At 38.3% G+C, this 15,503-nt stretch overlaps 3 protein-coding genes across 3 annotated transcripts in view; 2 read left to right on the plus strand and 1 right to left on the minus strand.

Annotated features, from left to right (window-relative positions):
- LOC104951087 (BTB/POZ domain-containing protein kctd15) overlaps positions 1-15,503 on the plus strand; it is a 292,312-nt gene that overhangs the window by 61,500 nt on the left and 215,309 nt on the right. The window lies entirely within an intron of this gene.
- LOC104951082 (protein disulfide-isomerase) lies at positions 2,629-13,361 on the plus strand. The gene is made up of 11 exons (XM_010777722.1): positions 2,629-2,928; positions 3,362-3,562; positions 3,831-3,955; positions 4,055-4,192; positions 4,417-4,524; positions 5,185-5,310; positions 5,387-5,584; positions 5,673-5,797; positions 12,332-12,530; positions 12,640-12,774; positions 12,860-13,361. Exons 1-11 carry the CDS (start codon positions 2,745-2,747, stop codon positions 12,914-12,916), a joined length of 1,596 nt encoding a protein of 531 aa, XP_010776024.1. The 5' UTR covers positions 2,629-2,744; the 3' UTR covers positions 12,917-13,361.
- On the minus strand, positions 8,736-10,828 carry LOC104951075 (lipopolysaccharide-induced tumor necrosis factor-alpha factor homolog). The gene is made up of 4 exons (XM_010777716.1): positions 10,676-10,828; positions 9,964-10,056; positions 9,646-9,853; positions 8,736-9,540 (listed from the first exon to the last, which is right to left on the minus strand). The coding sequence occupies exons 1-4, from the start codon at positions 10,812-10,814 to the stop codon at positions 9,435-9,437; spliced, it is 546 nt and encodes a 181-aa protein (XP_010776018.1). The 5' UTR covers positions 10,815-10,828; the 3' UTR covers positions 8,736-9,434.

Raw genomic sequence — 15,503 nt, forward strand, 5'->3', positions numbered from 1 at the left:
ACACACACACACACACACACACACACACACACGCACGCACGCACACACACACACACACACACTCTTTGTTTCTGTATTAAAGCTCGTCTTTGGTTTGGTTGGCTTGTTTTGCCTCTTCAGCTTTTGCAGCCTCAATGTACTTCCTCCTGTCTTCATCCTCCTGGAAACACAAAGAAAATAAGTTTATTTTTAACTTGGATTAAAAAAGAAAAAAGGTATTTTCTTAAACTCACAGCCGCACAAACAACTGCAGTGATGTTGCTGGTGTTTTTGGGGTGATATTTTACCTTCACTCTGTCTTTTTTGGCTTTCTCCATCTCTTTATCTAAAAACTTCAGCAGGTCCTTTACCTTCCTCTTACCGTTGTAAACCACCACCTGACAGTAAAAACAGACATCATACACTGAACATTTGTACATACAGTATATGTCATGTTTTCCCCACAGAGCAGAGATAACACATACAATCCCATATCGTTCATAAGTCATTTTAATTTAAGTGCCTTTTTATGCAGAGGTAGCGAAATATTACAATATACTGCATATCCCTCCTCATTTACACACTAAACAGGATGTTCGTCTTTTGTGAAAACAAGGTCACACATGTGTACTGTCAAATCTTCCAATTTATATATTGAAACAGAGTTGGTGATTATATTTGGCACAGAAATATTTTTGAATTGGGACAAACTTATTTTTGGGCGACAACATTCAACATCCACAAACTTACAAGCACATATTTATTGAGAAAAGGGAGTGTGGCTGCTAGAAAAAAACAATTACAAAGAGATAATCCAGGCCCGATATAACTAAAAATGACAATGTGAACTGCTGCTGTTTGATCCAATAAAATATTGATACGATTCATAAGAAATTACACAAAAATATATAATTGACTCACCCGTTCAGCATGTAGAGCAGGGAACAGGCAGAGGGATGGGTAGGCGCCCTGCATTGACATGTGGATGTCATTGGCTGAGGCATCGATGCGAGCGACGACCACGTCCTCTCGCTCCTTCAAGGCCTCGGCCAACTCCTCCCACAGTGGAAACAGAGCGTGGGACTCAGGACTGTAGGGAAGATCTGAAACACACATTTAATTATTATAAAGACATTTTTAGGAAGTGTCAAGTTAGATCAGCTTAAAGAAAACAACAAAAAACAGCAGATGATAAAAAGCAGTGTGACCCTGTAGGCATGGATTCGATGATTCCAAGATCAAATTACTTCAAGGGGTCAAGTGATTATTTTTAAACCTACATTATCTAAAAGTTATTCTGGCAAATATGTTAGAAAGCAGTTTAACATGCACAGTACCCTTTCTGCAGATATAAAAAAACCTAACCCTTCATTAGGAGTCGTGAAACACTCCGCTAGTGGTTTGCAAAGGGGGAGCCTCGTTGCAGAGTAATTATACAGATGGCTAGTCCGCCCCTGAAAATGTCTATGCAAACGTTATTATTAATAATAAAAAAACATTTTAAATTATAATATAATTTAAAATGTTTTTTTATTATTAATAATAACGTTTGCATAGACATTTTCAGGGGCGGACTAGCCATCTGTATAATTACTCTGCAACGAGGCTCCNTCTCGACCCCCTTTTGGGAGCCCTGCTATAGCAATGTTTCCACCTTAGTAAACTAAAAGCTGCACGAATCAGGCTCCATACAAACCATTCTGTTCTGCTTAACGTTAATTGGATAGATTTCTACTCAAAACAATTGCTTTTATTGTTTCATGATAACGTCGCCTTAGTGGAGCAATGCAACCTGTTGTCAATTTAAGGGTTTTTTGATTTGTTTTGACATTTTTGAGTAATGCACCCTCAGGAATTTGCTATGCCTTGTAGTGACTCAGATGTGAGGAATGAGTCTTTCCTCCAATTTCGGAGTATCAATTGACTTTAACTTTAACTATATATTTATTTGTTGTTCCTTTCTTCTCTTTTCTTTTCTCTTCACTATTATCTGTAAAGCGTCTTTGAGCACCTGTAAAAGCGCTAACAAATTAAATCTATTATTATTATTATTATTATTATGTTTTATGTCATCCTTATTGTTGTTCTGTTGTTTTTATGTTACATGTGTAACTAATGTCCTGCAGGTCACCCTTGAAAAAGAGATCTTTTGATCTCAAGGGGCTTTCACCTGGTTAAATAAAGGCTACAAACAAACAAATGATGTGTCATGCTCAGTAACCCTGACAACTTCTTTTTTTTAATTGTTATTTTATTACGTATGATCCTATCATGTTGATAAGGAAATAAAAAATGGTCTCAGTTAAAACTCCAAAGCTGTTAAGTTGTTATATCAGTTGTATAATTTGTGGTGATTTTTGCATGATGTGTGTGTGTATGGTGAGTGTGTGTGCTTCCATTCTGACCTTGCCGAGGCTAACAGGGTTAGGCGAAGGGCATCTAGATATTAGTGATACACTTGATATGAAAATCAGCCAATTGCAGGGATACAGCAGGGCTCAGATAGGAAAGTTAATCAGCTACAGACTGGTGGTGGGTCTAGTCGGCAGATAACAATAGCATTCACATCTACCAGCTCAGCACTGACACACACACACACACACACACACACACACACACACACACACACACACACACACACACACACACACACACACACACACACACACACACACACACACACAATTTATTCCACCACTCCCTTCTTACCTTCCCTGTAAAGATTGTCTCCAGTGTCCAGTGTGTCAGTCTGTAGGTGAAGCGCCATGAGGAAACTGTTGCTGCTGCTCGGGCTGACGGCCTTCTGTCTCTGTGCATTTGTCGCCGCTGACGAACAACCCAACCGACAGGCAGACAAATCATCCCTGAAGGAGGATGGCGTTCTACAGCTGAAGAAAGGGAATTTCAACAGGGCACTGAAGAAGTATAAACAGCTGCTGGTGCACTTCTGTAAGTCCCACACAAAGACTCACGCAGCTTGATCTTGACCTATATGTTTATAAAGGCTGTTAGCATTAAAATGAGACCCACTAAATGTTTTGTAACTGTCTTCGGGCAACACTCAAGGTCAAAACTGCAGTATATCATGGCATTTTACTCTTACTGTGTCAGTGGTGGAATGAGCAGATATTTCATTATAAGTATCTTTATCTCAGTGAAAAAATCCTCCATTCAAAAATATTAAAGTATTTGTATCAAGATATACTCGAAGTACCAACATTTAAATAAATAATTTTGCAGAGTAGCCTATTACAGATTCAACTTAATGTTATATCATTAAATTATCGATGCATTTATGTCTTATTCTTAGTTTTATGAGCAAGTAAAAAGTGCAATATTTGCCATCAATATTTCTTCTGTGTCTCTGTTCCTGTGTGTGTAGACGCTCCTCTGTCTGGAGAAGGCCATCGTATCTCAGCAGCGTTTGAAGGTGCTGCTGCAGAGCTGAAGGGGTCAGAGGTCAAACTGGCTGTAGTGGATGTGGCAAAGGAGAAAGAGCTGGCCAAAGAACTCAACGTGACGGGCTTCGCCACAATCCTGCTTTACATTTCTGGAGATAAACTCAACCCTGTACTCTGTCCTGGTACGTCCAAATAATGTCCTTAATACTGAGTGTAGATACATTGATATTAGCTAAGCCTGTATAAGATAAGCAAGGGTTAATTAGTAACTAACAGGGTTGTGATTGCAGTGATTTCTTCTTATGATAATGTGCCTGTACAGTACCACTTTTATTCTATGTTTTTTCACCTGCAGTCATATCTCTTTTCTTTGTTTGTTTGGCCATAGTAACTGGCTCTAGGCATTGCTATTTCATATTAACCTTAAAATGATTTGTGATTGTGACAAAGTTCCTCAGAGCTCGGCCTCTATCTTGACCTGGCTGAAGAGGCGCTCTGGGTCTGCTGATGACCTCATTGCTGATCTTAGCCAATCAGAGGCCTCAGAGGAGCTGACGGTGGTTGGATTCTTCAAAGTAAAAAACATCGCTTTGATTTACCAGCTTCCCATTTGAGTCATGACTGTTATCCAACTGTCTGACTAACAAAGTGTGTGTTTTGAATGTGTGTGTAAGGAGCTGAACAGCGAGTACGTCCAGATGTTTTACGCGGCAGCGACCGACCTTCCTGACATTAACTTTGCTGTGACACAGAACAATGACGTTATCAGCAAATATGGTCTCACACATGATGTTGTACTGCTGTTCAAAAAGGTACTTTAAACACAACCTAGACACTAACCCCTGAAATACAGCTGCATAGGTCTCTCTCTGTTTTCCTTTCATTGCATTCTTACCCATGTGTGTGTGTGTGTGTGTGTGTGTGTGTGTGTGTGTGTGTGTGTGTGTGTGTGTGTGTGTGTGTGTGTGTGTGTGTGTGTGTGTGTGTGTGTGTTTGTGGTTGTGTGTGTGTTTGTGGTTGTGTGTGTCTGCTGCAGTCTAAGCTCATCCAGGCTTACAAAATGATGCCTGAGACATCTAAAGAGATGCTGATCGTTTTTATCACCGTCTACCAGATGGAGCCAGCCACTGAGTACACCGGACAGGTAGAGTATTAGACGCCTGGCATCATTTTCACACTTTGGAACCCACTTTGTGGGTCTGGAAATGTTCTCTAGGCTTTTTATTTTTTATTTAAACTCTCTGTTGTGTGTTACTGCATTATATTTATTCATTGACGGTCCTATGTTATTTTTTAAAATGTTGGTCTGCAGGTTCAACTATCTATTTAGGTTGAAAATCTGAAGTTTTTTCCTGTACATAGGGCCAGACCTTTCACTTTATTTTGTGGATTTTGTTGTTTGAACTGCATCCTAAAAATACAACCCATCCGTGAGATTGGAACAATACAATAGGATGAAAAGTATATTTAAAAAAATAATAATGGGTAATTCCAAAATAACAAAGACTGTCATTTTTTAAATCGAAATTTTGATTTATTTTAATAATTTGATATTTTTGCACATTGTATTCCACTTAAAAACCAACAAACAAACAAGATATTTTTGGTGTTGGTAACCAAGTAGTGTTATTTTGCATATATAAGAAGTGTAATGTAACTTGATAGGAATAACATTAAAAAACAAGATACAAATTAAAATAAAAAGTAGACATTTTGTGGCGTTGTATTCATTCATTTGTTATGAAAAACCACATAACCATATATTGTTAATGCTGATGTATTTATGCTATTCTCTCTCTTGCAGACATCCACTCAGATACTAACCTCACCTGTGTTAAACCATGCCCTCCTGTTCGTCAACACGAGCTCTGCTGACTTTAAAGAGATCCACTCTGCTTTTACCAGCGCCGCAGAAGCATTCAGGTTAAAGGTAGAAACCAAACACATTATTAACATCAGCACATGAGAAGATGGAGTACTTCACCTCTGCGTGTGTTTTTATTCAGATGTTGTTTGTGTGGGTGAACGTGGATGAGCCTCGTAACGGCAGGCTGATGGAGTACTTCCGTGTTCGGGAGTTTGAGGCTCCTCTAATACGGATGGTCAACCTTACAGACCATGTGACCTATCACCTGCCTTCTGACACTCTGGATGAACAGACCATAAAAACGTTCTGCCAGTCCTACCTAGACGGCAAGGCTAAGGTAACTTTCAACCTCACCTGGTGTGTGATACATGAACACTGAAGGAAACAGTGTTGTGATTTAAATGTGTTTGTGTTGATGTAAACAGCCAAAGATGCAGAGTGAGCCGATACCTGAAGGATGGGACACACAGCCGGTGAAGGAGCTGGTGGGGATGACTCTGGAGAAAGTGGGCTTTAACCCTGACAACACTGTTTTCGTCATGTTCTGTACGTAAGAAAACCTTCTTAGTTAAAAGCTATCCACTAAACTTGGACTTTTAGATATATACGGGTAAAAAGACAGTTAGATACTTAATACTAAGCTTAATGAGGTTCAAAAGTGGAGCATTTAGGTTACATGTAAGTACGTTTAACACCAGCTGGAGTATTCAACATCTTATTTTATCAAGTGACAATCAGCTCTAGAGCAGGGGTTCCCAAAGTGGGGGTCGCGAGATGATTACAAAATTAAAATGGAAAATTTAAAAAAAAAAAAATTATAAAAAAAGATTGATTACGGTAATTTNTCACCCAGCCGAGTTTTAAAATGATGCAGGGGAACCAAAGTCCTCAGTTTTGAACATGTTTGAAGACTGTTCCAAGTTAGTGGAGCTGCACAACTAAAAGCTTTCTTCCCTAAGACAGTCCTAGCACTTGGCACATTTAATAAAACAACATAATGAGATCTCAGGCAATAATTACTTTCAATTTGTCGAGAGATCCTCAGAGAGCAGATATAAAAAGGTAGTTTACCCAACATGGCTTTGTAAATGAACATGTACCAATCACTGAGCCTCCGTACAGTTAGTGAAGGCAGACCTGCCTTGGCATACAGGGTCCAGTGATGAGTAAGTGCTTTACAGTTAGTAACAAATCTCAGAGCACTGTGATAGGCGGCATCTAACTTTTCCAGGCAATGGGCAGGTGCATTCATATGGATCAAATCACCATAGTCCAGCACAGGTAAAAAGTACACAGTGACTAGCCTTTTCCGGGCTTCAAATGAGAAACAGGACTTGTTTCTGAAAAAGAAACCTAGTCTAACCCTCAGCTTTTTAAGCAGATTAATGACCTGAAGTTTAAAAGAAAGACAATCATTAAGCCAGATACCAAGGTATTTATAACAGGTAACCACTTTGAGTACTTGTCCTTGCATAGTAACAATATCCAAAGCAGTGTCTGGTGTCTTTTTAGCTTTTGAAAAAAGCATTACCTTGGTTTTATCAACATTTAAAAGAAGTTTAAGTTCAGGGAGCTGAGTCTGAATAATGTTAAAAACAGCCTGTAATTTAACAACCGCCTCCTGAATGGAGGGACCTGCACAGTACATCACGGTATCGTCCGCATAAAAATGTAAAGTAGCATCATCCACACTTTCACCTAAACTGTTGATATATATAGAGAATAAAAGTGGCCCTAAAACGGAACCTTGAGGAACACCATTAGCAATGTTCAACCACTCAGAAGACAGCCCATCAAAGTGAACACATTGGGACCTTTCAGCGAGGTAGTTCACAAACCACCCCACTGCATGGCTGGATATGCCAATACTGACTAGCCTCTGCTTCAAAATGCGATGATCGACGGTATCAAACGCTTTGGAAAGGTCAATAAATAGAGCTGCACAACTCATTACAAGAGGTAAAGCAGGTGTGTTGATCAGTCCTGCATTAGAGTGCATAGATTCAACAGCAGAAGCAGCACACAATCTAAAACTTGTTTTCTGCACCTGGTATTCACATCAAGTGGATATGATTGTACATCAAGTCTTTATGAGTCATAGTTCACAGTACCACAAATGACTCCATGGTTCACTTTCTTGCAGAGGATTTCATGGGGAAATTGACAGCTAACTCTCATTAGTTTGTGTCTGGTAAAGACATAGCTCAGAGAACATGCACAAAAATGAAAGTATAAATTGTACGACTCTTTTTACAAATCGATTTGGCAATTTAATCGACAGATCTGTAAAACTGAGATTCTCCACAAAGAATCGTCCAAAAGCACAACGTAAATCTTTTGTGTACCAGACATATGCTTATATGTGTCTTAGAAATAAGTCACATTCAGGATCAAAAAACGAATCAACCTAAGAAATCTCAGTCAAATATAACCGAAGGACAAATTGGTTGAGTGATAAACTAAGACGAGGCAGCCTTTAGGAGATGGTTTTCCAATCTTCAAGACAGCTAGCTAGGCTCTGTCGAAAGTTAATACACGACTGAAAAGCTTTTGTGTTTCTCAGCTTCTAATAATACAAATTAGGAACCTGTCTTTATGAGTAAACTTGTAATGGTGTAAACATTTTCTTTTAGAGTAGCCAAAAAGTATTCTTTGATATTGTCTTGTGTATTAAAAGTTCTGTCATTACTTTGAGTTGCAGTAGTTTGCAGTCCTGTGTTAATGTTTGACAAAAAGATTAAAGGCCCTGAGCACCCACACAGTGTGTATACTTTTGTGTTTTTACTGCCTTATATGTTGAAGGCAATCGTCTGTGTGGGTTTATCTCAGATGTGCAGGACCTTTAGAAGAACAATTAAGCAGAACAATATTGTAGCATTTTAAGTAAATGTGTGTTTTCTAATATGCTTTGTTTGCTTTTAAAAAACAAATCATGGCCTTCAAGTCAGGACAAGCCATCTCCTTCATCTCTAAAGTAAACATTAATTTAAGCTATATTTACATTTAACAAACTCATATAACAAATATGTAGTTCTTTTGGTATTTAAATGAAGGAAATACATTTATCAAACATGTTAAAATAAAATATAAAAATGGTCTGTACCTGACGTCCTCTTTGTCATCATTAATATCCTCCGTCTAGTCTTTTGTCTGCACTCTGTAAAGTTGTAAACTTCTAAACACGTGTTAAAATGGTGATATGAAAAACATAAATACATTCTTACAAGGGTTCTTGTCTACTTTTTACGTACAATACATTATTGTGTGATGTGCCCTCAAAAAAAAAAAAATATATATATATCTGAAAGTAGGACAATATTAGAAACTGAAAATTAAACATTTTGGCGCAAAGTAATGATTATGGGAGCCCTGAGAGGCAAGAGAGGGAAACAAATCTGGTGATTCGTTTTAAAGTTTGGGCTAAAATCATTTCTCCCTTGTGTTTATGACGTAAGAGGAAAGGCTTTGCCAGGATGATCTTTCTCTGTTCCATTTCTTCCTGCATCAAAAGTTTGCCAGGAGAAAAAACGTTGTATTTAGATAGATTTTACTTACTAAAAAATGTCACCAGGATAATTTCTCTAGGTGATGTTTTCATAGTAAAAGGTTCCATGTCAACACTTAATATTTGTACTATGAGTTTAGACAAAAAAACATCCCATTTACAATATCGGGTAGTGATGCCTCTTGCGTTGGAAATTAGAATAATAACAACAAAAACCAGAGAAGAACAGAAGAAAAAACACAAACACATATATCAACGGAATTATTGTTCTCACTTGCCTCTCAGTGCTTCCGTAAATACTGACCTCCTGAGGGTTTGAATATGGCAATATGGTCCTTTATAGAGAAAAGCAGCGGTGAGTTTGAATTTCGGTAGATTCAAGCTGTGTCAACATTTCATAGCCAAACATTTTTAATAAAAAGGTCTATAGAAACTTCTCAAACAGCAAAGCCACTCGTCAGTCCATCCCTATCTTCATTTAGTTATGTATATACCTTTTAAACCTCACATATGTGATGATAAGGCAGGGACGTAAGAGTCTATTCTGCTCCCAAATCTACTCTTTCTCCCCTGCTTAGGTCGGGAGGTGTTTTCATTCCTAGACGAATATTATTTATCCTTGTTGTGGGATAAATATTCTATGAGTGGTATTAACAGAGGTGCCTTACTAATCCTGACAGTGTCATCTTGTGTACGTGTGCAGCTCGTTTCCACACTGTGGGCAGGAATGATGTGCATCTTGTAGGCTTTTTATAGTTAATGGAATCAGACAGCAGCCACAGATTAACCTGAAACACAAACAAACATGCAGGGACACGACACACAGTCACGTGTTAAAGCTGGTTTAGCATTTTGCTGCTGAATACTCATGAAAGTGTGCGTTTGTGTCTCACCCCATCATGGTGAAAAGGAAACACATGCACCAGGCGGTCCTCCCAGGCAGGTAGGAGACTTTAGTGGTGACGACGTGGTGGCAGTGAGGGCAGCGCACCACACCAGGCACGTCTCCCAGATGTGTCACTGAGATGGGAACAGGAAGCGGCTGGGTCGTCACGACGACGGGCTGAGAACGTCTCCCGCCGACAGACCGTGTTACACCAACTGGCATTCAGAGAATAAAGGGAGGACAGGGGAGGACGTCAGGGAGAACCGTAATATTAAATATTGTATCTCCACACTCAAGAAGAAAAGTAAAAATGTGTCTCTCATACTTTGTGTAACTGGGTGGGTTATGACTCCAGTGTTTCTTGTCCTCCTAGGATTTGGCAGCGTCAGGACAGGAAAAGGATCTGGCTGGATTGTAACTAGAATATAATAAAGAATTATAATTAAACAACAGCTTGCTCCCGCCAAAACAGAGTTTACCAAAGACTCCCTCATATACATGTCTAAACTCACCAGTAGGGTAACAATCCAACTTTTAGCTGCTTCCAAATGTCTCTGCGACACTCATTTTAAATGCTAATGCAGCCAAACACACAGCAGTTGTTGTCATTCATCTTTTTGTACTCTGGTAAACATGCGGGCCGGTAAATATTGGGCTGCAATTAAATATATTTGTCATAATTGTTCGGTTCTCTGAAAACAAAAACTGAAAAAGCAAAGAAAAATCTTTGCTTTGTGTTTCCCTTTTTAATGTTGATAGTGTCAGCTTAAAAAAAACCTTTCCACCCCCTAATGCTCTCGGTTATCACCTACTGTATACTGTTATAGAAGTTTCAGATTCATCCATCTTGCAAACTGTTAACAGAAATATCAGTTTATGTGTGAAAAATACCCAGGTTTACGCCATACCGAGACAGGGAAACAATAAGACGTATTTTTTTAATTTAGCTTGGTCATTAAGTGTGGATGTATTCTCTGTGCCACATGATGAAGTGTGACAGAAATAAGGAACGAGAGAAATTAGAGATGTAATCTTACCTGCTTCTCCATAAGTGGGAGGAGGTGTTGGGGGGTAATAGAGGGAGGCATTGTAGGAGGGGGGAGGGGTGACGTTGAATGCTGCTGTGCTCAGAGCAGGAGGGTGGAGGCGGGACTCCTCATACGAAGGGGGTTCCATCAGCGGATCATCGAGTCAAACAGGAAGCTAGCAACAAACAGAAACAGCAGATAACGCTTACTGCTGGTGTTTAGTTCAGTAAAACCTTTATATTGCATCATTTCCTTTTTACTGGATTTAAACGCACAGATTTCAATCATGTGATGACATTTGTCTGTTGTAAAAAAAAGTGTAGTGGTACAAATTCATGCCAGAGAGAGGTGAAGGGCTTTTATTTGAATTTGGGCTGTTTTGGGTTCTTACAAGCTTCATTTTGGTCGAAGTTTTTCCCTGAAGGTTCAGGCGTATCTCTCAGCAACCATTAATAATTTGCTCAGTTGTCATCAATACAATTTAGCTGTCAAGAGACTCAATTCATACGGGAAACAGTATCATCATCTCTCTTTGAACTATGAAGCAAAACCGGTTACAGCATCCCCTCGCAGGGAGTCAAGGTCATGGAGGAGTCAGTGGAAAGCCACAGGTGGATTAAGGAGGATTTTCACATCTCAATAAAAAGACTTGGTTTAATGTTTGATACGTGGACATTAAGTGGAAGTAAGATCATTCTGGTATAAAACAACACTTTGTTTTTTGTTGGGTGGTGTAGGTCCAGATCAAATTGTGCAATCTTTTCAAGGATATTTTTGTTATGAATTGTTGCACTCACTTATGTTTTAATAATCAGCAACATGATCCCATGATTCTCTGTAGTATGATGTAAAACTTGACTCATTGTTATTGGTGGAGGCATATATCCACCACCTGCCATATTCTTAATCTACAAATAGCATGTACGCAGTTTTAGGTCCACAGGTCATATACTGCGCTTTATTGTCCTGTGTGTAAGAAGACACTGCACACAGGCAGTGTTATGCTAGATGCAGAGGTGGGAAGTAGTGGAGCACAAATACTTTGTTACTGTGCTTAAGTATATTTTTCTGGTATAAGTACTTTACTACACTGCTTATTTTTCTGACGACTTTTTACTTTTATTTTTAACACAAATACCTGTACTTTCTACTTCTTACATTTTCAAAACAGGCACATTACTTTAGTTTTAATCTGTGTTTGGTGGCGTGATCATTATTATTTAGAGTCATTGCGTGCCTATTGATTTGAACACGATCCGTGTATCCATAATTTCCTGGTCTTCTCCAAAGAAGAGGGACCAATGAGAACGTTGTCATTTGCCGTTGTTCAGCATCAAATCATTAATTAGCTAACAATTACTTTATTGTTCTATTAATACAAAGACATAATTATTATGTCTTTGTATTAATAGAACAATAAAGTAATTGTTAGCTAATTAATGATTTGATGCTGAACAACGGCAAATGACAACGTTCTCATTGGTCCCTCNAGTAGTTAGTTAGTATAGTATTAGTATTCGTTATTATTCGTGTCGTGTGTGTGTGTGTGTGTGTAGTGTGTGTGTGTGTGTAGTGTGTGTGTGTAGTGTGTGTGTGTGTGTGTGTGTGTGTGTGTGTGTGTGTGTGTGTGTGTGTGTGTGTGTGTGTGTGTGTGTGTGTGTGTGTGTGTGTGTGTGTGTGTGTAGATGCTCCATGGTGTGGACACTGTAAGAGCCTGGATCCTATTTGGGTTGAGCTAGGCGAAAAGTACGCCGACAAAGATGACCTCATCATAGCCAAGATGGACGCCACAGCCAACGAGGTGGAGTCTCTTTCCATTGAGGGATTCCCAACACTCAAATACTTCCCAGCTGGTGGCAAAGAGGTACAAACTGACACATGTCCAGCTTCACAAACTCTGCATACAGACACCATGTTATTGCTATTCCTGTAAAGAGCTTTTGATTATTTGTTGTTTCTTCTTTTTCTCCCAGGTGGTCAACTACAGTGGAAACAGAGATCTGGAGACAATGTCTAAGTTCCTGGATAATGGAGGAGTGTTGCCTGAGGAAGAAGGTGATGATGAGGAAGATGAGGATGACGACGAAGGAGAAGTCGTTGTTGATGAGGTTTGTATTTTTTCACTTACTTAAAATAGTTCTCCCTTAATATAAAACTACTCACCACCCTCCCATTCCTCCTCCTCTCTTCTAGGAGGCTGATGATTCTGCAGAGGTACCGACAAACAACACATCTAAGGACGAGCTGTGATGTCACTCTGGTTTTTGGCCAATCAGGATCAACCTAGCACATTCCAATTTTTCATAATAAAATTAATTTGGATCACAATCATGTGATGAAGATACTTATGACTATTTTGAATGAGCTTTAAACTCAGGTTAGATTTGTCATAAGGTTTGATTCAAAACTTGATTTTCTACAAAACTGTGTGTATATTAGATTTAATCTTTCTAAAGTTCTCAGGAATGACAGTTTAACCCTTCTATGTAATAAGTCAGTTACATAGTTAATTTATCTTAATCATTTGAGTGATGACATTTGAGTGATACAATAACATACATAAATACATGTACTAGGTAGTTAATATGTGATACATTAATCAGAAGCGTTCACTTGTGCCATTAAAGTCTACAATATCAGAACTTCTGCAAGTGTCAACTAATTAGGGACATTATTAATAGAAAGATATTTGAGGTTAAAGATGAAGAGGTGAAATTGTAGGGGAGCTAAAAGCAAAGAGAGAAAGTGCATTAGTTTGAAGGACAGAAACAAAGTTGTGTTTTCATTCCGAAGTGACATCCACAAGACAGACAAGAGTTGTAAATAGCGGTTGACTCATCGAGGGAGGTGCATCAGAGCATTTTTAAGAACATACAAAAGATTGCAAAGGAACAAGAGACTGACGTAGCACGCAGTTGTATTTGCACATCATTGGATAACCCGAGGGTGGCTCTGGATGAAAGGTTGTTTTCATGAATCATTTCAGAAGCATTAATGGCTGTACCACATTTCATGGTCATCCATATTTCTATGAAACACAAAATTGTCCATTTCATGATAGAGAAAATGTAAAAGGATCACCAAATGGGAGCTTTTTTTCCATCAAGTAGATGTTTAATATTGACAAAGTGAATCATAGATGATAAATAATAACAATCTGTGTTAATGAAAAGAAAAACTGGAAATGTAACACATAATAGTTGTATGGTAGGCTACATGTTTAGAGCTTAGAAAAGGGTAAAGAAAGGTTAAATATAAGTCTAATTTCCATTGGTAACAATAGTTCAATCTGAATGGTTTTTTTTACATTAAAAAGTCAGAAAAAATAGAAAATAAGATAACATTGAATGTGATTGGCTGAAAGGTGAAAGGGCCTTGACATCACAACTGTCACATTAAATATAAAAAAGTGAGGATTTTGAAATAAAGTACTGCCACTCTGAAAATAAAAATGATAAAATAACAATTAATGATAATGAGTTGATTATTAATCATTACTTCTTCGATTTGTAATACAATTTATTTGATATTGAACTCTTTTACAACTACCTCATAGTGTGTCATAAACTATTCTATACATCCTTAGATATACATATACAAGATAAGGTTGAATGAATGAATAAAAAAAGACATAATCATTCAGAATAAGATCTGCATTGCCTCTAAAAACAACTACAAAAACATACAGGTAATTTATTTGTATTCCTTATTTCTACACAACTATTGTGATTTTAAGAAATGATTAGCTTTTCCTACAAGAAATGGTATAAACCTTTCTGATGTGCTTGATTCTATGTCATGTCTTGCTATAAGAATGGTAGCAAATGCTGCAGATGTAGTTTGAAAAGTGCTACCACAGAATAGGTTTGTATAATCTTACAAAGGAAGCCTGAACACTGGCTGAGTTTGTTTGTACAAGTGAAGCTGGTGGGGAGGGTTTGGTCTTCACTCATTTCAAATGTTTGTAATTCCAGAGGAGAACCGGTCCAACAGGCTGTGACGTCACAACTGTCACCAACATGGGACGAGTGTCCTCATGCCAACCCAGCTTCCTCATGTGTCTAAGGTAAGACCACTGCTCTTTAAATCTCACACATCCCACTGTTTAATTAGAAGGAGCACACTTTGAGGCGGTTCTCCACCCTGCTGGATCAGATACTTTGGCTTTGGATGTATTTTGTTTACCCAAGAGAAGACGTCCCATGTGAGCTGGAGTCACTTGGCTGCATTTAGCAGGTGTGTTCACTGGCGGAAAATATTAGTTTTAAGTTTCTCTTTGGCATAAAGACACATTTTGGAGAAGCAGTGACATGGAATCACATGACTTACTGTGTTCATACTGTGATGACTGTTTGTTAAAATCCACTTTTATTATATAAAAGTGTTTACATGAACATGTAAACTGTGTTGCGTTTATAGTGGTGAGTTGTTACTCAGCATTTTCTCAAGTTTAATTTTGAGTTACTGCTAGTTTACTTGCCGTTCCCATTGTATGCTACTTGTGTTTACTTCACTACATTTGAAGAAGCCAATATTGCACTTTTCACTCCGATTTGTATGGAAACTTTATTTACTTTTCGGATTCTGATTATTAATCCAGACATTTAAAGCAATCAACACAATAATGAAAACACTAAATATATACATACAACATAACATAATAAACCTCTCTCTGTATCTAATCTAAAGTATTGTGATTGTAGAATCTTACCTGGTCTATACAGTAATTGGTAACATAAAGGTAGATGAATGCGCGTGCGTGTGTGTGTGTGTGTGTGTGTGTGTGTGTGTGTGTGTGTGTGTGTGTGTGTGTGTGTGTGTGTGTGTGTGTGTGTGA

The sequence above is a fragment of the Notothenia coriiceps genome, unplaced genomic scaffold, assembly GCF_000735185.1.
Source record: "Notothenia coriiceps isolate Sejong01 unplaced genomic scaffold, NC01 NC01_scaffold00018493, whole genome shotgun sequence".
Lineage (NCBI taxonomy): Eukaryota > Metazoa > Chordata > Actinopteri > Perciformes > Nototheniidae > Notothenia > Notothenia coriiceps.